General features: G+C 45.3%; 1 protein-coding gene across 3 annotated transcripts in view; it reads right to left on the bottom strand.

Annotated features, from left to right (window-relative positions):
- LOC113956726 overlaps positions 1-26,144 on the bottom strand; it is a 32,957-nt gene that overhangs the window by 6,173 nt on the left and 640 nt on the right. For 2 of the 3 annotated variants that reach the window (XM_027663606.1, XM_027663607.1), the window contains exons 1-3: positions 5,117-5,220; positions 3,990-4,268; positions 1,792-2,040 (exon numbers count right to left, since the gene is read on the bottom strand). In XM_027663606.1, the coding sequence (XP_027519407.1) occupies positions 1,792-2,040; positions 3,990-4,268; positions 5,117-5,177 (589 nt within the window). In that variant the 5' untranslated portion in view covers positions 5,178-5,220. Of the gene's footprint in view, positions 1-1,791; positions 2,041-3,989; positions 4,269-5,116; positions 5,221-26,144 lie in introns of those variants that run through there. The other variant, XM_027663608.1, reaches the window with a different exon arrangement.

Here is a 26,144-nt window from a genome sequence, read left to right as displayed (position 1 = left end):
TATTGTGTTAAAAATAAGCAATAAACAAGTAATGAATCAATAAATGTCTCTTATATACGTTGACTTGTTAAGTTCTGAACCCTCTTCTTTAGATCTTGAGTGTTCAGAGCCCTTTGATGCCTGGAAAGCTCACAGCATTTCTGCCAAATTGTTTTATAGTAGCAATTATTCAAAATTAATCATCAGTCAACAGGTTGCCCAAATAAATGTTTTTACATAGATCTTACACATACAGCGGAAAAACTAAATTCAGCCCTTGGCCTGGAAGAAATAATAACCCACAAAAATAATGACTTAGTCATTAATTAATTTACATTAACTCATTTCTCAATTCTTTTTACTAGTATTTAGAATTGCTTTAGTTCACATTTTACAAATGTGGTTGCACTTGGTGACTAAAGTAGAATCACTGCTGCTTTCTTTCTCTCAGAGCCTTCCAAATACGCGTTCATGAGCGGGCCCATCCCAAAAGAGCCACCACTGAGTTCCCCTGGGGGCTCTTCGAGAGGAAATGGGGAACTGATATCGCACCCAGGGGACTGGGCAGCCACCCAGAACCAACGATGGCAACTGTCAGCACTCACATGGTTTGTCACAGGGCTCGACTGAACAGCTCACGGGCGTTCACATCCTCCTTCCCCGCTGCCATGGCCAACTCGGGTCTGGTTGTGCCGAGCGGCCTCCGGCCCATTTCACCGGACAAAACCGGGATCGCTGCTCCACAACCACAAACTCCAAACCTGCACAGACTGGCCAGTGGTGCCAGTGTGACCAGGCACAAACAGCCCATGGTGTTTCTGCTGGATGCCAGCACGCTGGATAAGGGGCTCGGGCCAGTAAGTTTGCTTTCACACCGACTGTATGCCAACCACAGAAGAAAAGACAGTGTCTGCTGCAATGCTGGAGTGTCTCTGACAATTTCTAAAATGCTAGGTGCCATTAGAGAGTACAATTTCTCTAGCAGCAGGTAATTAAATTAATTACGGCTAAATTAGTCAAAAACCTTGTGGTTAAATTATGCATGTAGCTCTGATGTAACTCTTGATAACCATCTTTGCTGCCACAGAGCAGAATAACCTTCTCTACTGCAGGTGCAAATGAAATTATACCCAAGGATCCAGATTTTCTGTCTCATTAAACTATGGCCTCACTCAAGCATTTATGAATAGTTTGCAAATGGATGAAGTCCCAGCCTTCTCGCAGCGCTACATATCTGAGCAGGGACATTCCATAAGTAAATGACTTGTGTCTCTACTCACTTCTGATGGTGTGGGGCTGATGGAGAAACATTTGCATAGACTCGCAAATCTTTGTGTTTCTGACCTAAACAGGCAAAACACCTTAGCTGAGTCCAGGAGCAACAGGGCTGAACTAGCAGAGGTGTTTTTATAAGAATGCACAGAAACTGGAAGGCCATCAGGGTCATGGATGAATGTCAGAGTAGAAAGCAGCATGTGTTTCTATACTGGCACTGAGAATCAGTGCACAGAAGGGAGCAAGGTCTCTATCACTGGGAAGCAGGAAAACAGACAGATAGAGATTCATCCTTGCTGCAGAGCTGGGTAAAAGGACCTCCTGAAAAAACTTTCATCCCATCAGTGATTTTAGGCTGTGTCAGTCCAAGACACAGGAGGGAGAAGGAAGTCAAGAGGTCACTTTCTGAAGGCAGGATGTGCTAAGTCTGGAAAGGCAGCTGCCAGGGGACAGAAGAGTTCAGCATTTTGAGGGCACCGACAACTCCTCAGTTTGCTGCTGGAAGAGACCAAGAGGAAGATTTTTCTGGTTACTCACCGTAGCTACAAGACAGTGCAACAGGCCTGGTCCTTGTGACGCTGCTCCCGTGGGACACCACGCACACAAATTCCCCAGGCACGGTTTTGTCCAGGCGGACCTTCCTCCCACCGTCCTTAACACAGGCCCCGGGGGCACTCAGCTCTTTGCCGCTCAGCTGCCACCGGAAGGTCATGCTCTCGGTGCTGGTCGCGTTGCAGGACAACTCTGCAGTGCCATTAGGGAAGCACTGGATCCCAATGGTCGGCTCTGGTCACAATGGGAACAGGGAGGAAAGAGAGAGGTGAGGAGCGGACTCAGCAGCGAACACGAGCTGAACAGGAGCTTCCCTTACCAGCAATCTCAGTGCCACCGCATTTACTGGTAGCCAGGAAGCACAGAAGTAAGTAGCCAGACCCTTCAGTGCCTGTTCTCAACCCTGAAATGCTTAACAGTGCCCTCTCCTCAACCCTGCTAGTGACTCTTTGGTCCCTATTTTGGGGATGCGACAAAAATCTGGCGCCTCTTCATTTTCCTTGCTGACACTGAAAAAACCTCCAAAAATAAAAGCCCCTGATCTGAGGGAATTGTGGAACTATCCAAAGAATCTGCCAGCCAGAGGCTTTCTCTGTAATCAGCAGATAACCATAGCTTCAGAGCAGACTCAGTCCTTTCCTCCACCAGAGGTTTGTACTTTTGCTGTCGTTCTGCCTCTTCTTCCATTGTAGAGAGGAACTAGTGCAAATCATGCCCAACATGGGAACCAACACCAGATAACTGCGGTGAGGAAGGATACCCAGACTATGACTTCTTAAAATGAAGCAATGCACCATTGCTCTTACTACATTTCCCTGAATTTCTCTCTCTGTCTACTACAAGGAGCAAACCTATTTCCTACATTTGTCACTTTGCAAGTACAAACTAGACAGAGAAGTGGTGTGGTTTTTTGACAGCAGGAGTAACATCAGAGAACATCCATCCATGCAAATAAGCTCAGAAATCACTTTCTTCAACTGGGACATCATCTTCAGTTAAAACTCATGCTTCCAGGAACACCTTTGCTGTGAAATTGTTCCCCTGCCTTAGGTGTGCCAACAGAACACAAGGAGGAGACAAAAGCCCCACTGAAATGGAGGTTAAACCCAGGACACTTCTGTAGTCTTTGCCTGCTTCCAGTCTAAGCCCCTGATCTTCGTGCCAAGGAGTCACATCTTTGACCTGCTCTCCACCGCGGTTCCGCCTGTTTGCACCCAAAAGGGGTGAGCGTTCATTTGTCTTCACTGAGATCAGTTTGCTCAGACATTTTCATTACAGTTTCATACGCTTCAATTTATCTTGGAGGCTTGTATAAGTGAAAGCCCTGCAAAAGGAACGGTGGAGATGAGGACCGGAGCAATGGTTGCTGGCTGCCTGGAGCATCGTTCAGCAGGGGGACAAACCCATTTAAGCCTTCTCCTTATTACCCCGAGCAATGAGCTGGATCCTGTACAGAAGCGACTTTTTTTTCTGTCTTCACACCCTGCAGGTGGATGAGCAGGCACACAAAAGGGAGCAGGAATTCTGAGGCCACAAGGAGAACAGTGGGGAGGCTGGCATGGGTGAGGTCTCTGGACAGACCCAGAAGATGCTGACCTCCAAGCTGCTCAGGGGTAGCTAAGAATCACTCACAGATGCCTTTAGTATTTTTCCTCAGCTGCATGAAGCAGGGGGAAACCCCAGCACACCTCAACCCAGACCTGCACAGAAGTCCAGTTCCACTTTCAGAGCCAAGTCAGGCAGGGTTAACTCCTTAGGGAAGCATGTCCACAGGCAGCAAAATGCTGTTAGTCAGTGGGAGCTTTTGTGGGAGCCATCAGGAACAGTGCTCTGGAAACAGACTGAAATCTCCAGCTACATGTCTACGTAGTGTAAGCTCAGTTTTACAAACACTTCATGCTACTGCCTCTTACATCATGGAAAATAGCCCAAAACTCAACGGACTGGCTACTTCAAGGAAGGATCAACAGACAGGAGAGACAAAGAGGATGCAAAGAGCACGTCTTAGTTTACATTGACCATTACTGCTCTCTGAGTGTGCCAGAAGCTTTAAAAAAGCTTCTTCCAGAGGCATCTATAGCTCCTGCAGGCTCAAGCAATTTCTTAGGAGGAATTTCAGAACACCAAGCTTCCAACCAGGCTCACAAGTTCAAAAGCTATTTGTTGCTAAGAAGGCCACTTACCAAATACTTCCAGTGCAAAATAACTGGTGGCGTTGGGAAAAACAAATTCATATTTTCCTTCATCCTCTTTCTCCACACTCTTCAGCTCTAGGGAGCCATTCAGCCAGTTCAGGCACCTACTGGCAGAATTGCCGCACTTGGCCAACAAAGCATCATTTAAGACAGTTGTGGAGCACACCCCGTCCCCCTTGCTCATTCTGGAGAGGGTCTGCAGGCTTTGGTTTCCCACAGAAAAGACTGCTGAGCCGCCGCTGAGCACACTGATCTGGGTGGCAGAGCCTGAAAGGAGAGGCACAGAGCGTGGGCAGCAAGCTTGCCGTGTCCATCCATCCCCTCTCGGCTGCCTCCCAAAAAGGCAAATGCCCAGGTGAGACGTAAGAGGCACAGACCCAACCCTAGTGACAGGTTGGATCACCAGTGATTGAAAATCAGAGGAGTGGGAAGCCTTCTGTAAGGGTCAGCTTCCCCCCACCTCGATAACACAGGAATGGTGTGCACAAAAAGGGAAACAAAAGGCTGAACAGCTGGTCCTTTCTCTCCCCAGATTTAACATGACCATCTACCACCCCCCATCAGAGATGAGAGACTGTTCAAAGAAAGATCCTCAAGGCATCAATGCCATGGATCTTATACAGAGGGTAGCAGAAACAACAGCTGCCTGCACAGCTGCTTTTCCCCAAAGAGTAAGGTCGCAGCTTTAGCTGGAACAAGTCTCACAGTCCCCTCACGCATTATTAAGTTGCTGTCTGCAACTTAAAATTCAAAAGCTGGGTAAATGGCAGGGCAAGAGCAGCTCGGGGACTAACCCAAGGTCACACCAAGAATTAGGAGCAGGACCACATTGCTCTCCAGCCAGCCCTGTGTTGTACAAGGACTTTACATTCTCCGCTGAGATGCTCTCACGGACACAGTACACCCGGAAAGTGCAATTCTCTTAGTTATCGTTCGTTTACCAAAAAAATAATCTGTCTTACTTTGGTCTGACTGCCCCATTCATGCATTAGCGGTTACACTGTTTGATGTCTCCCCAAACCTGGTGGAGTCCTTAAAAGATCTTGGAGCAAAATTAAGGCATCTGCTCGTCTAGACAAATCCGTGCCAACTCCATAAAGAGAAATCCCACTTACCATGAGTAACAGTTATTATCACCAGCAAGCACTGCAGAGTAAAAGGAGAGCCGAAATCCATTTTAAAGAGCTCCTTGCATCATATGCTGAGAGGACGATCTGGCTACAGAGCTCAGTGAATATAGTGTTCAGGAAATGATGTCAGAAGCAAGAGTGGGGGGAAAAAAAAAAAAAAAAAGAAAAGAAACTCCATGGTGGACAGATTGAATGATGGTTCAAAATAGACCTGCAGGGTTTTGGGTGACTGAGCTCGGGCTGAACCAACAGAAGCCACAGTGTGCTCTGCAAAGTCCCGCAGATTGGAGATAACTGTGTGTGTGAGAATAGGGCTGAGTGGAGAGGAGAGACAAAAATATCTCCTGGTCAGCTCACCCCACTTAGGAAGATGCTAACGCCAAGACCTGGTGAAGGTAAAAAAAAAAAAAAAAGAAAAACTTTTCTTTCATCCTTTTCTGGTTTATCGAAGTACAGCATCCCCATCCAGGGAAGAAAAATCAGTGCCCTCAGATAAAGCACTGCACATGCAGACCAGCTGGTTTTCTGAAATACTAGCAACACTCACTCATGGAGGGTCTCACCAGCAGGGAGGAGGTGTGGGACAAGGCTTACCCTCTGTTCCCAAAGAATATGTTGCCAGCCTGAACTTTGCTGGGTTCTTCTAGTGACCAAATGGTACCTGACACACAGGAAAGAGCTCCATGCAGCCACCCCAGGCAAAGAATAAAGGTTATGGGAAGTTAAATTGCATTGCAAAACTAAACTGAATGCAGCCTGAAAGACACCCCAGCTCTGTTGGGAGTGCAGATACCAGAGATGAGACTGAAAAGCCAGTCCTGAAGAACCCCTGTGAACCAGTTATCTACAGGGCCTGGTAGGGCCAGATACTTTGAGGTGGCTTAAAGCACACTGGTGTGTTGCACCGAGTGCCAAGGTGTGCTACACAAGCAACACAGCACAAAATGTCTCGCTCACTGGAGAAAGGAAACTGCTATAGCATTGGAACCATCACTTGGATTTTGTTTAGATGCACTCAGCAGGATGTGCTGGGGAGTAACTAAAACAGCAGCTGAGGATGCAACTGGGAACCCTATACTTTTGTGCTGTTTCCATGGGCACAGACAAGGACACAGCCCATAAAGGGAGCTCCACATGGTGGAATCACATGTACACACTCATATCTGAGAAATGGGTAAACTCGTTATCTTGTGATCTGCCCTGTTTTTCCAACAATTTGGCTATGCTCGATAAATTCCATGTTTCAGCCACTGGTTTGGCCCCTCTGACTTCTTATCCATGACAATCACATCTTGCCTCTTGCTCCCAGTGTCCCAAACTTGCAAGTTTGTTCAAGGCTATCACAGCAACATCCTGTCTTTATCATATGTGCATAGGACAGGCCTAAATTGATCTGAGACAGAAATAGACTTCTCTGAGAAAAGCAGTGAAGTGAGTCCTCAGATACAGCAGTGCAGAGGAAGGGGGAGAGAAAAAAAGTATTTACAGTAAGAAACACTTTCATTTCCTTCTGTGCTGCTGAAGTAACATGAAGAAAATCTCTCTCAAATACCCCTGCAAGACTGGGGCTTGCCATCTGCCTCAGATGTGCACATTCAACCTCTGTTCACCTTCATGCTTGAGGGGCAGGCTGGTAGAGCTTAGGGTTGCAGTGCTGTGCTGGAGACACGAGACAGAACGGACAGCATGTGCAGCATTGCTCCAAAATAGCACCCCAAAATGTTCAGAATGTCAGGGGGAAAAATAAACCAAGATGCAAAAGGGGTCTGCATACAGACTAATCCAGCAAAAGTTCACCTTCTCCTCCAGCCAATGAGAGCAGCCTCAGAGAGTTCATTTACAGATTTGCAGTAAAATCCAAGGAAAATACGGCCCTTTTGCTGTCACTCTGTTGTTACAGAAGTGACTCTGCATGACTGTGACATTGCGGTGTCCTGTATTTAGTCTCCCTCTCAGTGACTCCAGGGCAAATGAGTACATTTATGAGTTCAATATTTCTGACTGCAAGTGCCCCATACATCACCCAGTATATGAAGTCCCATTAGGCTTCTTCTGTCCCTCACATCCTCACTAGCTAAAAAAAAAAAAAAGGAATCACAGCCAGGATAAAGATGACAGCACACACACAATCTGTGTTGTCATCAATCAGCAGCCTCTTTTAAGAGCCACTCTCTCAAGTTTCACATATAATGAAGTTTTTAGATGAGATTAGGCACTAATTTCTGGCACTGGCTAATAAACGCTCACAAGAGCCATGGCTTGCCAGAGAATTCACTTCCCCTTTTTATAATGACAGAGATTTGCGTGATTGGGTTGCTGCGGACAAAAAACACCTTGTGAGGCTTAACAGAAAACACAAGTAGAAAAAGGGAGAAAAAGAGAAAACAGATCAAAAAACCCACAAGAATTTGTAGCTGGAAGATGAACTAAAACCTTTTTGACTGGGTGAGGTGCAAGCTCGTGGGGCCATTTTGCCCTTTCAGCCTGAAGGCGTCATGAAAGGAGAACGGAGATTCACTCCTTACATGGCATGAGGCATTGATGGAGCATGGGAGATTGGAAAACCTGAGTCAGCAAGTAAAGAAGGAAATAACCCGTGAAATATTACGAAGAAATCTGTACATATCCACTCTGCACATCTTCCTTTCCATAGGCTGGTAAGCAGTGCACCTATTTTTACTGTCATCAATGTATGTCAGCGCTCACCGGGGAAACACACGGGCCCAGTTTCGTTTGGAGGGAGCTGACAGAGCTAAATGCCAGGAACTCAGCAGAAACAGAAAATAAGCCTGCAGCTCCAGCAATGCACAGCTGCAGTCATCCTTCTGTCCATCCATCCCCTGTGGTGGAGCAGCACGGTTACACCACAGGCTGCCAGAGCGGGTACAACCAGGACTGGACAGCACTGGGAGGAGGGAGAGGTTTGCAACCTGTCCAATCCACACCTACAGCTATTCGTGCATGAGACATTTTCTTTGAAACAGGCTTTGAGTGGCTCTCAGGAGAGTTTAACTGTGCAGCCACAAAGCAGGAATCGGGGGCACACCTGAGAGGTGCCTCTGTGTGGGGCAGCAGGACCCCAGAAACTGATGAAGATTCATATTCATATGAATTCTTTCTTTGTTAAATTAAACTCTCCAGAGAGCTATGCTTCAACTCTGAACTCTTGTTTGATCAAAGAAATAGCGAGAGCAACCAAAATAACAGCAAATGCTAATGTCAGAGCCTCAAGTACAGGTGACAGGATGTCTCCCTGTGACAGGGACATTTAAAGTAGCCCACAAATTAAAAAAAGGACATTGCAGAAACATGCTGACATCAGGAACCGCTACAGAAAGGCTCTGGGCCTGATTACAGTCAAGGTACATGTGGGTTTCTCCAGACTGTGGTACCTCCGGGGAAGATACAGTCCAACACTTGCAAGAGTGAGGGCCAGGATTTCTGGAGCTCCTGGAATGTTCCCACGGGGACTGTCAGATCTCCAGAGACAAGGGCCAATGGAGACACACTCTCTTCTTCAGAGTATCCGTGGGTATTTTCAGCTTTCTCTTGCCAAGAGGTGGAAGGAATCTCCAAGGTCCTGCAAACACAGATGAGGACTTGGTTGTGTTGGGGGCTTAGCAACCGGGCTGAAAAAAGGAAAACCTGTACAGATACCCACTGTGATGCACAAAGACAAACCTGGGAGACCTCCCTGAAGCAGGTCTGCTGCGCCTCGGGCACCTCTGGTGAGTCCCACACCGCTGGTCCTGGTCTCACACTCCCTTTGCTTTTGCTGTTTGATGCTGAGGTTACCTGGGACCCAGAGAACCAGATGCTGCTGTTCTGACTAAAAGGTAGAGCACAAGTAACAATGCGTGGCAGGGAGGATCCTGAAGGGACAGAGAAGATGATAAGACTCTGCACAGGACCCAGAAGCAAACAGAGGATCTGATCTGCAGAAGATGTCTGGTCAAAGTAATCTAAGCAGAAAAGCTCGCAGAAGCACCTTGATGCCATGCCCTTGGTGCCCCCCTGCCTCATGCTCTGAGACAGCCCTGTAATGCACAGCAGAGCAGTCTCATGCCTTAAGAATACAGAAACAGCAAGCTGGACAGAGGTCTTCTCCATCTCCCATTTCTGACAAGTTAAAACCCCGGTGCTTGTCACAGATCCCATAGTTCATGCACAAGCTCCCCTCTCCCAGCTCTCTCTCAGATGCTAAACAAGACCAGCCAGTATTACAGCAGTTTATTCAGATTTCTGCTCATCAGCAAGTTGCTGTCACCCTCAGGATTTCTCTTCTTCCTCCTGCTGTATCTATGGGGGCTTCTCCCTCTGTCCCCAGCACCAGAGAGTTCAGGGGGAAAGTCATGAATTCACTCCCAACTCCGCCACTGCTCAGCAGCTGTGGGGGAGAGATCCAGACAGGTCCCCAAAAAGAGCAGAGACGTGGAGTAGATGCTGTGCTACACTGTCATCCTATCTTGGCACTCATCAACCACCCCATTGCAAGGTGAGAGGAACAAGAACACAAGGATCCCAGCTGTCCAGGCCAAGCACACCAGCCACATGCAGTTTCTCTGACACGGCTCTCCTAGTTTGGTCCATGATGACGAGTGAAAAAGAAGAGCCCATATATGGAATAACTGCTAGAAACTACCCAACTTATATTTAGCATCACTGTGTGCAGGGGGAAATGCTTTGCATTTGCTTGAAAAAAACCAAACCCAAAAGCCCTTGCAGAGCTATTCAGACACATGGATTCAATCATGCTGCTACATGAACAAAGCTTAACTGAGGCACAGCAAGCACAGCACCACAGCCTATAAGCTTTGGTCAGTTTGGCTGGAGTTGGAGGAAAATCTGTTTCTGTGAATGGACAACAAAGGCTGGCTAGGATACAACTTGCCACAGATTGGTGCAGGACAACTGTGCTTTTTTGCTGTCATCTCTAATGAATGACTCTTACTCATCTTCTCCTGTTTCTCCTTGCTTCATTTTGGTGAGGGGAAAACAGACTTTGCTAAATCCCAACTCAGAAGACAAACTTTGGAAATTGCATGAACATTGCTATCTTCAAACTAATCATATAAGGATTGTTTACAAAGGCAAAGAGATCTCATAAATTAAAATTCCCTGCAGGATTCACTTAACGGTGTTTGAGCAATACATCTGCTGTGGTTATGAGGTTAATGCCAGACTCATTTAAGAAAATCTTTCAATATGGCACAAAATGGGGACAAAAGCCACCAGAACAGCTTTACAACCACAAGATTGCAGGTGGTTATGACAGGGATTCCCTATCTTGTCACACTCCAGCACATGAATAACCTAAAGTGACAGTCAAAAGACTTGAAAAAGCAGCAAGAAACACAGTCTGTGCCTTTTCCTGAAGCTTTGCTACCAGACACAAGAAACTGCAACCCCTGGTACCTGCAGCAAATGAAAGCATTCATGAGCTTCAAAAAGCTGCTTTCAAGCAGTACAGACATTTGCTTTGATTAAACAAACAAACCAACCAACCAATCCCAGGTCATTTAACTCTGTATTGATTACTAGAAGTGCTTAGCCAAGGAGACATTTAGGATAAGAGCTGTCTTATCAGCAGACTGAAATTCATTGTATAGGGACCAGCATGCCACTGAAAAAAAGAATTAAGGAGTTCACAAACTGAAAGAGGATGAAAAATAGTGTTTTATAGGATCAAAGCTGGAAGCACAGTTGCAGCAAGACTATTAGAACTTAAAAGGCAGATTGCAAAGTCCTTGGTCATGACTGTCTTTAACAAGGTAGCCCTGGCTGGGGCCAAGGCAGCACAGAAATGAGGCCCTTCTAGACTAAATTAAATTCCTACACACCCTAAAACAGTGAAATGAGTAAGATTTTCAGGAAGTGCAAGCACATACCCCATGAAGGAAATTTCTGACCATGTTCTTAAAGTAGCTCCTGGACCCTGAGCAGTGTACAGATCCAGCTGATACTCACCCTGGTTCTTTATTCTAGAGCCCTTCCTCATACATATTTCTCTTTATCTCCTTGGAGACTGAAACCTGGCAGTATTTACCAGAAGTTTGGAGCTGGGGGTCTCTCCAGGAACAGAAGTCATAAAAAAAAAGGCAACAGACTGGAAAGACTAGTTTTCACAGCCATGATTGTGTTCAAAATCTGAATATTTCTGCCAAATAACACTCCTGCTGGGTCAAATCTCACTTTATTTGGCCTTCACAGCTCAGGGGGAATGGAAAGAGTGGAGACAGGGGGAGGCAAAGGAAACAGAGACATATCTACAGCATCTGCCTGAACTTGCATGATTAGCAGTGACTAAGGAGATGCCTTGGGTTTGTTTTCATTCTTTACCTTACTCTTATAAGACTGGCTTGTCTAATTGCCAGTAGATCTATCACATCACCAATTATCCCAAACATACCAAAAATCAATTTGACCTGGGAAAAGCTCTTCCTTATTAGCTTTAAACAGTTTATGTGGTCAAAATTGTGATGGCCACTTTTGGTCTCTAGTCCCAAAAGCAGTCACAGCCAGACAGGGAATTTTACACAAATCTACAGCCCCTTTTCTCAAACACCCATGGGTTCCCAAGAATTTTGCTCCATTTATTCCAGATTTCCAATAATGAAGTGCCTTTCACTTAACCTTGTCCCATTTCCAAATGGAGTGAATTATGTAGAATTAGAGAAATTCAACTCGCCACCACCTCCCCTCACTTTTGCCCTCTCCCATCACACTCGGGACCTTTGCAAGGTTCTCAGACACGCAGTGCTGCACTGCCTCTGCCGCCCGGTGGCTGATGCAGGAACTTCTGAGCCCCTTTGCCTGGGGACTGGGACCCTCAGGAGGGCAGGGACTCACTACAGGATGCTCTGTAAGGAATTACGGGAAGCTGAGCTGAGAAACATCCTCCGCGAGGAAGGGTCTTGTTTAAAGCAGGAAGCAAAACAGAAATGTCTGCTCACAGCTGAAGCCAAGTTTCTACAGTTATTAGATTTGTATGTTTACTGAAAACTCAGAAAAAGTGTAAATTGAAATCGTGCCTCTCAAGGAGAACATCTGAGTTTCACTTCGCTTTACCCACTGCCCCCAACACTTCCTACAGCTACAAAACACAGCAGGAAAGGAGCCCAGGGGGACACATCTGTCGCCTGAACCACCCAGTTCACACATGATGCTCCAGTGTTGCAGTGCTCAGCACCCAAATGCAGGAATCACTCCTGTCCACAGGTCTTCATACACAGATCTCCCACCTCTGCCATTTGCTGCTATGGAGCACCTGTCAGGGTCGTGTTCCTGGATCCTGTCTAGTCTGAGACAGACTAGAACAGTCTCAGAACTGTTCACATATTCCTCGTGGTACCAAAACCATTTGTCCAAGCCATTTCTGTGTTTTCTTCCCCCCCCCCCCCCCCCGAGTGTTTCAGCTTTGTCTCTGTTAGATTCAAAACTGTGGGTTCACCAAGAAGTTCTGTGATTTCTTTAAATGCTTACACTCCTGAGGGGAGGAAAAAAAAAATCTGCTCATTATTGTGATAATTTACATTCTACAGAGAGTGACCACAATCAGGGATATTCCTTGTATCCCTTGTTAATTGGAAATGTTCTTCCTTTACTGTAGTTACTTGAAACACCAGCCTGAAACCAATACAGAGAAATTCACTGTAAGAGTGCTTGAATATATTTACTTGTAATACAAGAGCTTGTTTTCATTTTAATAGTGTTTCTTCCATTCCATGTGCTTACACAGATTTTCTTCACTACAAGACCGTGCCCAGGGTGGGTAAGCAAAAGTTTATTGGAACTCCATGCAGCCTTACACACTCATTGATGCTGACTGCCCAGGATACATGTAAATTCCTATACTTCTACTTTTCCCCTTGCTGGCAGGTAAACCACAAGCATGGTCTGGCACAGGGGGAAGTGAACCTCTACTGGCTCACCATCTTGTTGGAATTGAGAAGCCAGAACACAGACCCTGGACAAGGAAACCTGCCAGAGTATCTTACACCACCCAAGTGTTGTGTTTGGGACTTGCCAAACAAACAAGTGCATCTCCTTATCCCGCCACCCCCAGCCAAACTAAACTCCTAGACTTAAATCCTTCAAAACAGCTACCCTCAGAAAATGGGAGGGAAGAAATGTGGGAATTTTTCTCTGGATTTTCCATACCTGGACAGTGCTCTCAGGAACATGGTGGGATTCTTGGGGATGTCCTGTGCAGGGCCAGGAGTTGGACCCCATGATCCTTGCGGGTCCCTTCCAACTCAGAATATTCTGTATGATTCCATGTGTGATTTACTTAAAGGATGTACAGGAGATCACATGTATTTGCTTCCTGAAATCTCTTACTGCCTTGGAAGCATTGTCACACAGGTTTACAAATTATCTACTGAGAACCTACATAAAGCCAGAGCTTGCTTTTGAGAAGGCAGCAGGTAACAAATGAAGCCCCTGAACAGTTTCCCCACCATGAGAAGGTCCATTTCCTTGTCATGCTGAGGAAGCATTGTACTTGGATTTGATTTAGGAAGAGAGAATCCTACTGGGAAGTCACAAGTCACAGCAAGAGTGTATTTTGAATCAGCATCCGTCATAACTACTAACGCCTAGGGACACATCTAGGAGATTGTCTTTGACACTGTGAAAAGCTCAAACAGTAATTTTTAACAGTTTCCCTACAAAATTGGATCCTGACATTTGCAACAGCTGCTATGTCAGAATTGGAAACTAACTCTAGGCCTTTTGTCATAAGTGGAATTTGGCATGTCTGAGTTACAAAATTACTGTAGTCTGAATGAAAATAACTTCCCTACAAATGATAATTGCTTGCTACTAAGAAGCTAACTGTTTCTGGGCAAAGACTGTTTTATCCTGGCTAGTAAAGATCCTGCCCACATTGAAACCACCTGCCATAACAAAGCTGAGTCCCCTAGCTCTTTCAAAATAAAGACAGGACACATCTCAAACAGCCTAAACCCCTCCTGGTCTCTCTGTTCTGTCTTCCCAGACAAGGTAGAAGGAAAAAGATTTCTCCAGTTCCTACCTCCAGGAAACAGAGGGAGGGCACTAAGGGGCACAAAAACCAAGTCACCCCACACAGTGGGGTCATCAGAACTCCTGAGAGGCAAGTACTTATTTTTGTGGGTCCTCCAGCAGCCCTGAAAGCACAAGCAGAGGGGGTTGCTAAGACTGAGGGAAGCAGGAGGGCAGAACAGTGCATAATTCTCAATCTTCTGTGCCATGGTATCCCTGAAAAACTCTAACATCTCGATGGCCAGGATGCTCAGAATTGGGAGGAGAGTCCTAATCAGTATTTTATAGGTCCCAAAATCTCCACATTATTCCACTGTGGGTCAGACTTCATGAAGGTTAAAGCAGCTTTCAGTAAACCTTGCTGGACTGGGTTGACCTCGATATGTATGTTAATGCCTATTTCAAAATAAAGATCTAATTTTTCTAGCTGGCAAATTCAAGCACTGGATAGAGACAAAAAAAAAACCCCAAGATGTGAAACAGTCTAAAATTAGCACCCAATAACTAAACAAGGAAGCTTAATAAGAGCTTGGCACATTTAGGAGCTTAAATGGTTGGGTTTAAAAGTCTTAACTGTAACATCTTGTTTTTAGACTTGTAGCAGAAGCATAGATGATAATTGCAAGTGTAACAAACCTTAAATATAACATGCAAGTGTTCTGATTCAGATTATCACATGAGCTCAAAACAAACTCAGATGAAATTTTGCCATGAGAGGTTCACATTAGATATTAGAAAAAAACCAAATTCACTGAAAGAGTGGTTAGGCATTCAAATAAGTTGCCCAGGGAGGTGGTGGAGTCGCTGTGCCTGGAAGTGTTCAAGGGGCATCTGGATGTGGCACTTGGGGAAATGGTTTAGGGGTGGTTATGGTGGTGCTGGATTGGTGGTTGCACCACACGACCTTGGTAAGGTCTCTTCCAACCTCGATGATTTTGTGAAAAACAGAGGCAGAAGCTGCCACCATTGGATATGTAATGTATACATCCCAACACAAACTAGTGTCTGATCCCTGCAGAGATCAAGACACAGACTTTAAAGTGAGAATTTACACCTGTTAATTACCCAGCTGTTGCACACCAGGGCCACGTGCTGTCCTGCATCCTCCTTCCCCACCACACAGAGCCCCAGCCTCTGTGTCCAGAAAAACTCGAATATTCTGGCCATGCCCAGTGTTGCTGTGTGCCCAGTGCTGTGAGGACCTACGTCCCTGGTGCCAGCTGATCCAAAAAGGCTGCTCCAACAGGGGATAGTCAAGGTCAAAAATAACAGTCGTACACACTCCCATCTGTCACGGACATACCACTGTGAGCTGAGAACACAGCACACAGGAAAAAAAAGTCACCAACAAACAGTTCAACGTGATTGCAGCCATCGGGCTGAAACTCTGGCAATGAAAACATCTGGGCTTGAAAACATCACCTGGGGGTTGGGATTGAAGACTGGAAATTGGGATTCGCTTCCAAATCCAGCTACTGAAGTGTATGATCTTTAACTAATCACTAAACCCCAGCCTGTCCAAGTGCCACAGATGGTTTTGTACCGGCCTTCCTCCTTAGCAGCTTCATAAAGCTTAAGTGAGAAATTTCTTTGAACACCTGTAAAAGATTTTTTTCTTTTTATGAAATAAAGCCACAAATGGCATAAGCTGATACTTGTTAAAAAGCATTGCTGACAGCTAATGAACCAGCCATTTTTATTCTCTGTAAATACTAAGACACAAGTCTCGACTCATGCTCAATTAATAATATATAATAAGCCAACTCTGTCAAATTATATTTGTTTTATTAGTATTATCTTGCTAGAGTTTATTACAGCGCTCCTTCAAACATTAAATCTTTAAGAGGAAGCTGCAAGCTTAATTAATTAATATTCTATTTTTAATTGCTTGCCTTTTTCATATTCCAAATGCACTGACGTAATTCCATTAGCTGAGGTCTTTTATTTCCCAGTGGAATTAATTTCAAGCAGAAGCTACTTAACAACAGCCAGTGCAGCATACTAAAACACTTTGGGAACATAATTTTGTTTCAACCCAACACTCAAATGTTATCCTGGTCCTAAGGCTAATAAACCCAGAGCCTAAACCTCTAAGAATGCATCCATACCAAAGCAGATATTCCATCCCAGATTAGCATAAGATCATGCTGCAACTAGGAAATTACTAGGAATTAAATCAATTTTCTTACATTCGAGAACAACAAGTGCACACAATGGAGGCTGTAATAAATAATATTTAATATTTATAATAATTGCTATAAAACAGGAGTAATTCTAAAATAATTCTGCAATAGGAAAAACAGGTAACACTTCAGAAGTGACCTTTTCTTTGCTATTATCTATACACTTCTTCATGGGCTTGTTCACCAGGAAACCTTTAAATCCCATTATCATTAGTGAATGATATTGGCTTGAAGCTAAGTGAGGAGAAACGTTTAAACTACTCTTGCATGCTAATCATTTCCTTGCTGAACCTGAGCAGAGAAATTTTAGATATAATGGCTATTTTGTTTTTTAAAAAAAATCCTGTATTTCAATGACCGTCAGAGCAGTATCTGCTAAGAACGTGTGGGTAAGTTTCCTTTTTGCCATGCCACAGGTGTGACAGTGGGGGCTGCCACCACCAGAAAATTTCTCACAGCAAAAAGAAATCCAAAGGTGTAGCTGCAGATCAGCCAAGGAAGATGAATTGATGGAGAGGGACTTGCATGTCTGGGCTCGCAACTTCTCCTCTGGCCCTCGGCAAAAAATACTCCACCACTGTGAAAGCTCCTGTTTGTGTCTGGTAAGGTGCATAACCTCATCATCAGAAGTGCGAGGATGTCTCCAAAAAAGAGCTGCAGCACAGTTACCTGCAGCATCAGATCCTTCCCTGAGGAAAAAAAAAGTATAAATGTATATAGAACAGTGCAACACTGCGCAGCAACCCAAAGACTTCGAGTCCCTAGAGAAGCCTCTCTGCCAGCTGAATAGTCACCTCAGAGGGTAAGCTTATTTCTGGAGTTCACAGAATCTGATTTCCCAGCCTGACAGGCAGCCCATAAATTAGGGTGAAGTTTCCCTTTGCAGCACATGCGCTGCACCGAGGCTGCAACTTGAGCAGCAAAATATGGATTGAACCTGTCTTTGCTGCCTCCCATTTTCCCCACAAATCACTACCTCTGCTTCAACAAAGAACAAGGAAAACTGCACACAGTGCAGAGCTGACAGCCAGGATAAGAAACAAAATGGACATAACTTCTGGGGAGGAGAACAGGCTGTCTCCTGGCTTGTCAAGCAATGCCTTGGACCTCAATTCTGCAAGTACAGGGTCAGAGAAGAACATGCATCCAAGAGCCTTAAAATGAAACAAATGTCAGCTGACTCACAGTGACTCTCCCAAATAACTACTTGCTGTTGTTTACAGTCCTGTAGAAATGAGAGAGAAATCTCAAAGGCAACCATCTGAAAGATCTTAGCCTAACTAAAAATATGTTGCCATACAATCAACAGGTCGAGCACTTGCAAAAAGTGTGCAAACTTTACCAGAGCCTCCTTAATTTTCACACTGCTACCTTATTTGACAACAAAATACAGCTTTCTGGGTCATCTTTAATGCCTGATTTCAGCAAATATTAAAATAGCAAGAAACAAGTCCAAATCCCAAAACTGAATACAGATGAAGATTTCTCTCAGAAAAAAAGATGTCACCACAGAAAGCTCTTGCTGCCCATGGTATGCCCAGGCTGCCCCACCAACTGCACCTGAAGCCAAAGGTTCCAGGCTTTCTTTCCTGGGGGAAAGGGCTGTCATTCACTTTTCAGGGCCCTGCACTGAAATTGCCACTGAAAAAAGCCAGCAAATGCATGAAATCTAAACCATGTGCAGTCCTGCAGCAAGTCAGAGATCTCAAACAACAGGGTGATTTAATGAAACCAGAAAAATAGTTGCATGACTGTCAGTGCTATTGGCAGCAAATGTCATTCAGGTTCAAAACATCTCCGAAGGAGAGCAGCTACACCAATAATTAACATATTTTGCTGTAACAAAGACGGACAGAGGCTGCCTCGGCTGTGCCTTCCCTAGTCTACACAAAGACTCATTAAGTGACCTCCACAGGCACTGCAGATGCCCAGAAGCATCCATCCTTCCAACTCCTTGCAGACATGCCAGGAATGGCACAGGTCCTCTGCGTCCCTGCCACACTAAACTGGTGATGTTCCTCATCACGTGGCAAAGTGGCAGCACGTTTATCAGGTAGCCAGTAAGTGGCTGAGTCTTTACACAGCCCAAAGCAGAAGCAAGATTTGATAAACAGAGGTAGTCAGCATTTTAGCTATAGCTTTATCCTGGCTTCAAAGTAGAAAGATGTCAACCTCCACCAGCAGACTCACTGGTCTTGTTAACATCAGCGTGCCCTTCACTGTTCTCATGCTGTGAAGGCGTGTGGGCAGCTGTGCACGTAACTGTGCACATATTTATGTGCTGCTCCATTTCAGCTTTTTGTTTTGAGCTTTGTCTTGCTTGGATCCTCAGGCAGTCGCTGTAACTAGGGAAGGCTCAGGAGAAAACCAGCTGAATGACTCCAGCCTCCCTCTGACGGGCTTGCCGTGCAGAACCTTCACGGAGTACTAGCCCTCCAGTAGCCTCATAATTATTGTTAATCATTTCTTCCCAGCATCCACAGGCCGCTGGAGCCCAAATAATTTGCATATGGCATTACCTTTGGGCAGATAAGGCTCGTGCCTGCAATTCCAGGTACACTGATTCACTCAGAGCTTGTCAGCAGGTCGGTTCCAACCAGAATGAAGCTGCGATGGGACCCGAGGCTGCGACCTTTTACTTTGCATAACACGATTACCCTGATGGGGTTGGCAAAATACATATTTAAATAAATAGCCATGTTAATGTGGTTTAACTCCTGGATCAGCCATCACCTAAAATGAGGTAATTCAACAACAGACTGCCTGAGGGAAAAAGCGGGGAAAGACTGACCCCTTCAGTACACAAATGTCTCATTCCCCAGATATCTGAGAGCAAAATGCAGCTTTCTTAGCACACCCTGAGACATTAATGTAATTTTAAAAATTAACAAAGCGGAGTTAAGGCTATAAAAAACAAGTCACAGGTTCTCTCTGGTGAAAAGCAAGCTTTCAAAAACAGGCAATAAGCGTCTCATTCATACTTTCCTTCCAATTCTCCCACAATTGTACAAAATGCTTCACTTCACCCATTCTGGTCATCTTCCCAATGCTGTTCCCCATACACAGGGCTGCATCAGCAGTACCTTGCCACTTTCCCAGAAAACTGCTGGAAAAATGAATGCATGTGCCTAACTTCTGCTGCTCTGTATGATCTTTTTGTGTGGGGTTTTTTTTCCAGAGACTTAATCAATGCTCCGACACAGACTCTCCACCCCAAGTGAAACTGATCTCCTAATTCACTCTGTTGAATGCAAACAGAAGAGAATGAGAGGACTGACTCACAAATCACCAAGTGTGATGTTGAAATCTATCTGGGTATTACAAACACACTGGCAGACAACAGCAGGCTCCATCAATGCCAGACTCCAAGCACTATTGCAGGCTGTGATCTACGACGTTTGCGTTTTTCTTGAGAGTGTTTCATCCATGATGCATAAACAAGCCTTTTTTCCTCCCACAGGCAACTGTCAATTAAGTAAGGGAGACTGCACTATACTTCAAGCAGCCTGAAACATCCCAGTGAAAAACGTGAGGAATGAATTACAGTGTTTTACTGCAAAACTTGTGCATTTTAAGGGCACTTGCCCTTATGTATGTTGAGTTCTTCCTCTAGACCTCTAAGGTTGTGTCCTGAACTTAATACTGAAAAATCAGTAGGTAATACTTCTTGCAGATACAGAAAACTCAGGAGAGTAAGATGTTTACTAGAATATCATGTTCAGATATCTGCAAGTAAAACACTATTGAATAAAACCCTGCAAAACTGTGAAGTAAATCACAGTGTAGGCTAGAACACAGACAGTACTGCTGCTGCAACTATATGATTGTAAAGCTGTGGGTACAACCTTTGGGCAGTCAGGGCACAGGTAAGCTTGACTTGGAAGTGTCTCACAGAGGAAGCATCACTCGGTGCTTGCCTTTCTTACAGGTAGGGCCTTTACCTTCAGGTGGATCTTCAGTGTGATTCAGTATGGCAGTCCTTCCAGTGCCTGGCCACCCTCTCAGTGAAGAAGCTTTTCCTAACATACAATCTAAACCTGTCCTGGCGCAACCTGAGACCATTTTCTCTTGTACTATCACTTGTTATTTGGGAGAAGAGGCCAACCCCCACCTGGCTACAACCTCCTTTCAGGTAGAGAGCAAGAGGGACCCCCCCGAGCCTCCTCTTCCCCAGGTTAAACACCTCCAGCTGCTCCTCATCAGACTTGTGCTCCAGACCCTTCCCCAGCTCCATTGCCCTTCTCTGGACACACTACAGCGCCTCAGTGTCTCTCTTGGGGAGAGAGGCCCAGACTTGGATACAGGATTTGAGGTGTGGCCTCACCAGTGCCAAGCACAGGGGGACAGTCACTGCCCTGGTCCTGCTGGCCACACTATTGCTGCCACAAAATGCAAGAGATGCTCTGCCCTCTCCCCTGCTGCTCCTTGAAGCCTCACACATGCCCACACACTCCCTGCAGCCACACTCTCTCACCCAGCAGCCTCTTCCCACAACAAGCTCTCAGCCTCTCTGCACTGCTTCTTCCCTGCATCACCCCCTTTCCTTCCAGATCTTTCCCACCCTTCCCCACATCTCGGCCCCAACAACCACCGTGGCCCCAAGGCACAGGGATTCCCACTAGGCCAGCTCCCTCTCTCAGGTGCACATTCATATCCTCCTCCAGTCTCCCTTTCCCTCAGTATGAGGAAACAGGCTTCACAGGAAAGCAAAAAAGATTTAGCCTATTTAAAACAGCAAACTGTTTAAATCCTACCTGGCTCCTAAAGATGTGACAAAACTGAGCATCTGTTGAAGGACCTTCACAGCTTCCCAGTTGCTTTTCAGGGCTTCTCCAGCTTTCAGCCCTTACCTGGTTTTTATAAGAGCGCAGCCAAAGCCATAAATCCAGGTAACGGGTAATTGGGCAATCAGCAACTGAGATAGGTCACTCCTGTAACTGGCAAGCTATTTTGGGGATATAAACACAGCCTCCATTGACAAACTTACACCAGCCTGTGGGCCAGGTGCCCCGGGAGCCTTGGGAGCTTGGGGGCCGGCTCTGATAAACTCACACAGGTGTGTTCACTTGTTCTTTGTTCTAGTCTTCTCTTGAATTCATTTTTTTTCCAGTTACTCAATGCTGGGAATGCCTCTGCTTACCCACTGGTTGATTCTCCTCCCCCAGCTGTTACACTCCTTTATCTCTACAAGTGCTCTTTTCCTTCTATTTTACTTAGAGAGTCTTAAAAATCACACAACGACAGCAAATCCCCATTCTGGGTGAGGGAAGGGTCCGTCACAGGTTCCTCACAATAACCTTCACTCATGTCAGCTGCAGACTGATGGTCTACAAGTGTGTTCATATGCAAACCTCAAGGATTACTGTACTGCTTTACAGGGGAGGTTAAACATCAAATACAGCAAATCTCCTCAACCACACGTGACTTGCCAAAGTGGTGAACCAGGTGCACAAAACGTAACTTCGATTTTTGCATTTCATGTCTAATTGGCCAAACACACTGAGGCTGATTCCTACAAAAAGGGAGAGTGTATAATCATGTGTAAACAAAACAGCACATTAAAAATAGCAGATCTGTGGATGTGCACACTTTTTTTTTTTTTTTTTTTTTTTAATATTTGGAAAATCTGCAGTTTATCCAGTAAGACTGAACCAAACCTAGCAAGAAGTTTGTGGCAACGAAGGGTTGCCCTGATCGTGCGTTTGTCATAGCTCTGATGGCCATTTTAGTTCCAGGAAGTCACAGGTGTCCTTGAGCCTCCTGACAGAAAGCATTTCTTTCTGCATCCATTTTTAAGGCTGCTAGCAGATACAATTCAGTGCAAGAAGCTCAAAGCAGCAGTTATTACCCAGACACAATATGAATACCTTAAGCTGGAATCCTCTCAGATTAGTGGCACATATTGTAGTCTGAAGATTGTGTATCTCCTTGGAACACAACAGAGTTGCCCTGAACGATTAAGAAATGGAACATGACACGGTGATGCAGCCCAGCTTTTGGCAGTTTTATTGTTTGCCTGTTTTTTTCCACAAGCACATGCCTAGATTGGGGCAGTCACATTTTAGCACTGACACAGGAACTGCTTCCTTTCCAATTTTTCAATCAATCTGGTGTTAGCTGCTTCACGCCCTTTTTTTTCCCCCCCTGCAATGCAATGGAGATGTGCAAATACTCAGAACTCAACTGGACACGGCCTTCAGCAGCCTGCTCTGGCTGACCCTGCTTGAGCAGGGGGGTTGACTAAGTGATCTCCAGGGGTGCCTTCCAACCTCAACCACACTGTGATTCCGTAATTCCCATACCAGAAACTACTGGGAGAGAGGGAAGATTTAATACTTCACATCTAAACCAAGGGCTGTCATTATCTTCTTGGAAAGCACTTAACTTTTTGCAGTGTTAACAAGCAGTCTTACACAGGCTATGGAAAACTTCATGTGTTGATGGAGCTGAAATACTTGGAATAGAGTTTCCTGTCAAATGGGCTTGAAGAAGAGTGAGACAGCAAAATGTTCTTGTTTATTTCTCTTTTAGCAGCACTTCAGAGTGTTGGTGCTCTCTGTGTATAAGTGATTGATACGTCCCTCCACACCAAAAGTTCTTTCAGTGCAGATGAAAATGGTTGATCAATACCTAAGTTTAAGAAACAATCTTCAGTGGGCAGCCACAATCCTTCAAATGTCTTTATTAAGCTTACTTCCTTCTATTCAGATGGCAGTTTTGCTCAGTGTAAGTGAATTACTGTAAAGGCTGTTGGGTAGGTATGGCATTCCTTACAGAGACCTGTAAAGGTGAAGGCCAGCTAGAGCTTACTGCAAACTCGAAAAACAGTTTAGTACTTCTCCTTATCTACTGTTATTCTCACCAAGGTTTTTTCATTGCTTTTCTCCAACAAGCTCTTCATTCGACATGGGGGGGCTTGGTCATTTCAACTATTTAAGTATTGTGGACTTTTTAAAGACAAAATACTTCTAACACTAAAAGCACAGAGCCTTTTAAAACTGATATATCATCCATGTCAAAACAGGAAAAAAAAGGAAAGGTGACTCCTAAATCACTAGCCAGCTGAAGTTCAAGGTCATCAAACACTGAAATTGCTCTGATACAGTAAAAAATGGAGCCAAGGCTTGACATGATGTTGTTTATGAACTGTTACAGGTATCTTGAAATGCAAGAGCTTTTTCGATAGCATCTGTCTAGGTTCAGGCAGTTCTATTTTAATAGCCATCTAATAAATGCTGGCTTGCCATTTATATCGACCTAGAGACACTTTGGTTCTTTCCCTTTTCCTTGAAATATGGTCACATTACCCATTTTGTGCACTTTATTGCTTTATGCATTTTCAAGACAGCCAAATCTTTTTATGACAATTTCTCCCAAATAACCAACTTTTAATTATTGAACTGACTGTGGGATGCAGACTGTATGCCAACCCATAATTGCCCAAATGTGGCTCACAAAAAAAATCACAGAAATGTTGATTGGAACTGAGACTTCTGGAATCCAACCTCCTGCTCAAAGCAGAACTATCACCAGCACCGGATCAGGTCAGACAGGGCTTTGTCTGGCCACATTTCAAAAACCTCCAGTGATGGAGATCCAGCAAGCAGCCAGGTTTCTCTTTTATTCTTTTGCATACATTAATAGTCTGACTGTGAACATAGTGATCTTCAGCCCTCCACAATTCTAAGCAAATGTGCTGTATGGTATGAGCATGACAAAGATGTAGCAACTGTGCCTGTCAGTTGTACTATTTTGTAAATTGGTGGGGCTGTGTTTTCTCTTTCATTCTATTTCAGTATTCCCATCTTATTTTGTTGGCAACCATTTCTCCATCTGTACACAGCCTGTGAAATTACAGACTGCGAGCCTAATGAGCCTGTATCAGTCACCACTTCTCCAACAGAAAAACTCTTTAATGCAAATTGATGTTTTAACCTTAACAAACAAAGCCTCCACGTGACAACACTGTTCCCTGTTCGTTTGTCTCTTGCTGCCATTCCCATACAGTTCAGGGTACACAGTGACTTAGGGTTTCTGACTAATTCAGGTCACTTGTGCCCTGCTAACAATAGCTTGGAGTGAAAAGGGAATCTGGAGGCTGAGTATTTTTCACTTCCTTAGCAGGAAAGGTTTTCAGATTCCTGGATAAACCTCTCATTTCTTCGCCCTCATTTGGGTACTCATGTCTGGCCTGTCTTTTACCACTGCTAAGCACACACTATGTATTTGGATGTTTTAGCTCCTAGAAAGGCCAGGTAATTTTCTGTATTACCACCTAGGAACACACGGTGGTTTGAAAAAACCATCACCCATAAAGGCGGTGTATTTATCTGTTGGGGAACAGTGGCCGAGCTGAAAAGCAACATATTTTTTATGGCCTCGTGAAGTCTTTCTGCTGTCTCCTGCCTGTGGCCACAGGGTGGCTTCCTCCGTCTTCAAACCCGCTCCCGGTCCTCTGATAAGGTAGCAGGAAAACCCAGGTGATCACCGTGGAAAGAAAACGGCAAACATTCAGGTCACCACGGCAAGAAAAGCCCTCCAACATCAGTGAGGGAAGAATTCAAGCACGAAGCCAAGCTCTCACATTTCCCACCACATTTCATGAAAACACAGTTATCTACCTTTTTCCCCTTCAGGTATGAGATATCTGGAGCAATTAAGAAAAGCAGGCACCGTGTTGTAAAACCATGTGTACATTTCATTCCACTGGGGAAACTCCAAATAAAGGAAGTAATTCCAGAACAGTGACTTCCTATCTCTTCTCCAACTTCACGGTGCCCCTTTTGTGTGCCCTGCTTTCTACCACTGACAAGTACTACACAACCCACTTCAGCTGCTTTCCCTCTGCCCTGAAGTCAGGCTTGAGAGTGTGATCTTACAGTACCTGTGTCATGGTTTAAGCCCAGGTGGAAAATAAGCATCACACAGCCCCTCGCTTAACCTCCCTCTCTCGCCCCCCACCCTGCTGGAATGGGGAGGAAAAAAACCAGTAAAACTTGTAGGTTGAGATAAGAACAGTTTAATAGTTGAAAACAAAGTAAAATACAATAATAATGGTAAATAATAACGATAATAAAAAGAGAAAGGAAAAAAATCCAAACAAGTGATGCACAGTATAATCGGTCACCACCTGTTGACTGATGCCAGACCTCCCTCTCAAACCCGGATCAGCCCCCCTTCTGGGTAGCTCCCCCCAGTTTATATGCTGGGGAATATCCAGTGGAATATCCCTTTGGGCAGCTTAGGTCGCCTGCCCCATCTACGCTCCCTCAGTTTCCTTTTGTGCACCTTCTCTCTGGCAGTGCATGAGACACACACACACACACAGAAAACACTGAATTACAATAAACCACGACTTCGCAAAAGCCAAGAACATCAGCGCGTTATCAACGTTATTTCTCGTTCTGAACCCAAAAGACAGCACCGTGCCAGCTACTGAGAAAAATGAACTGCATCCCAGCCGAAAGCAGGACACAAGGGGAAGCGCTCCAGCACACGAAACAACCCAGTTACGGGGCCACAAACCCACAGCGCTGCATCGAACCCCTGGGATGGGCGAGGACCCGCCTTTGGGCAACACCCTGGGGGAGACTCCGGGCTTGAGGCTCCTGAAGAGGGGCAGCTCCAAAGGCGAACAGCCCATCCCTGCTCCCGGCCGTCCCGGTGCCCGGGAGGGGCTCCCGCAAGGGGGACACGGGGAGGGCTGCCGGGGGGGGAAACGAGTATCCCGGCAGCATCCCGGCAGCATCCCGGCAGCATCCCGGCAGCATCCCGGCAGCATCCCGGCAGCATCCCGGCAGCATCCC

The sequence above is a fragment of the Corapipo altera genome, unplaced genomic scaffold (genome assembly GCF_003945725.1).
Source record: "Corapipo altera isolate COAL_440 unplaced genomic scaffold, ASM394572v1 165, whole genome shotgun sequence".
NCBI lineage: Eukaryota > Metazoa > Chordata > Aves > Passeriformes > Pipridae > Corapipo > Corapipo altera.
This window is presented reverse-complemented; position numbering and strand designations above follow the sequence as displayed.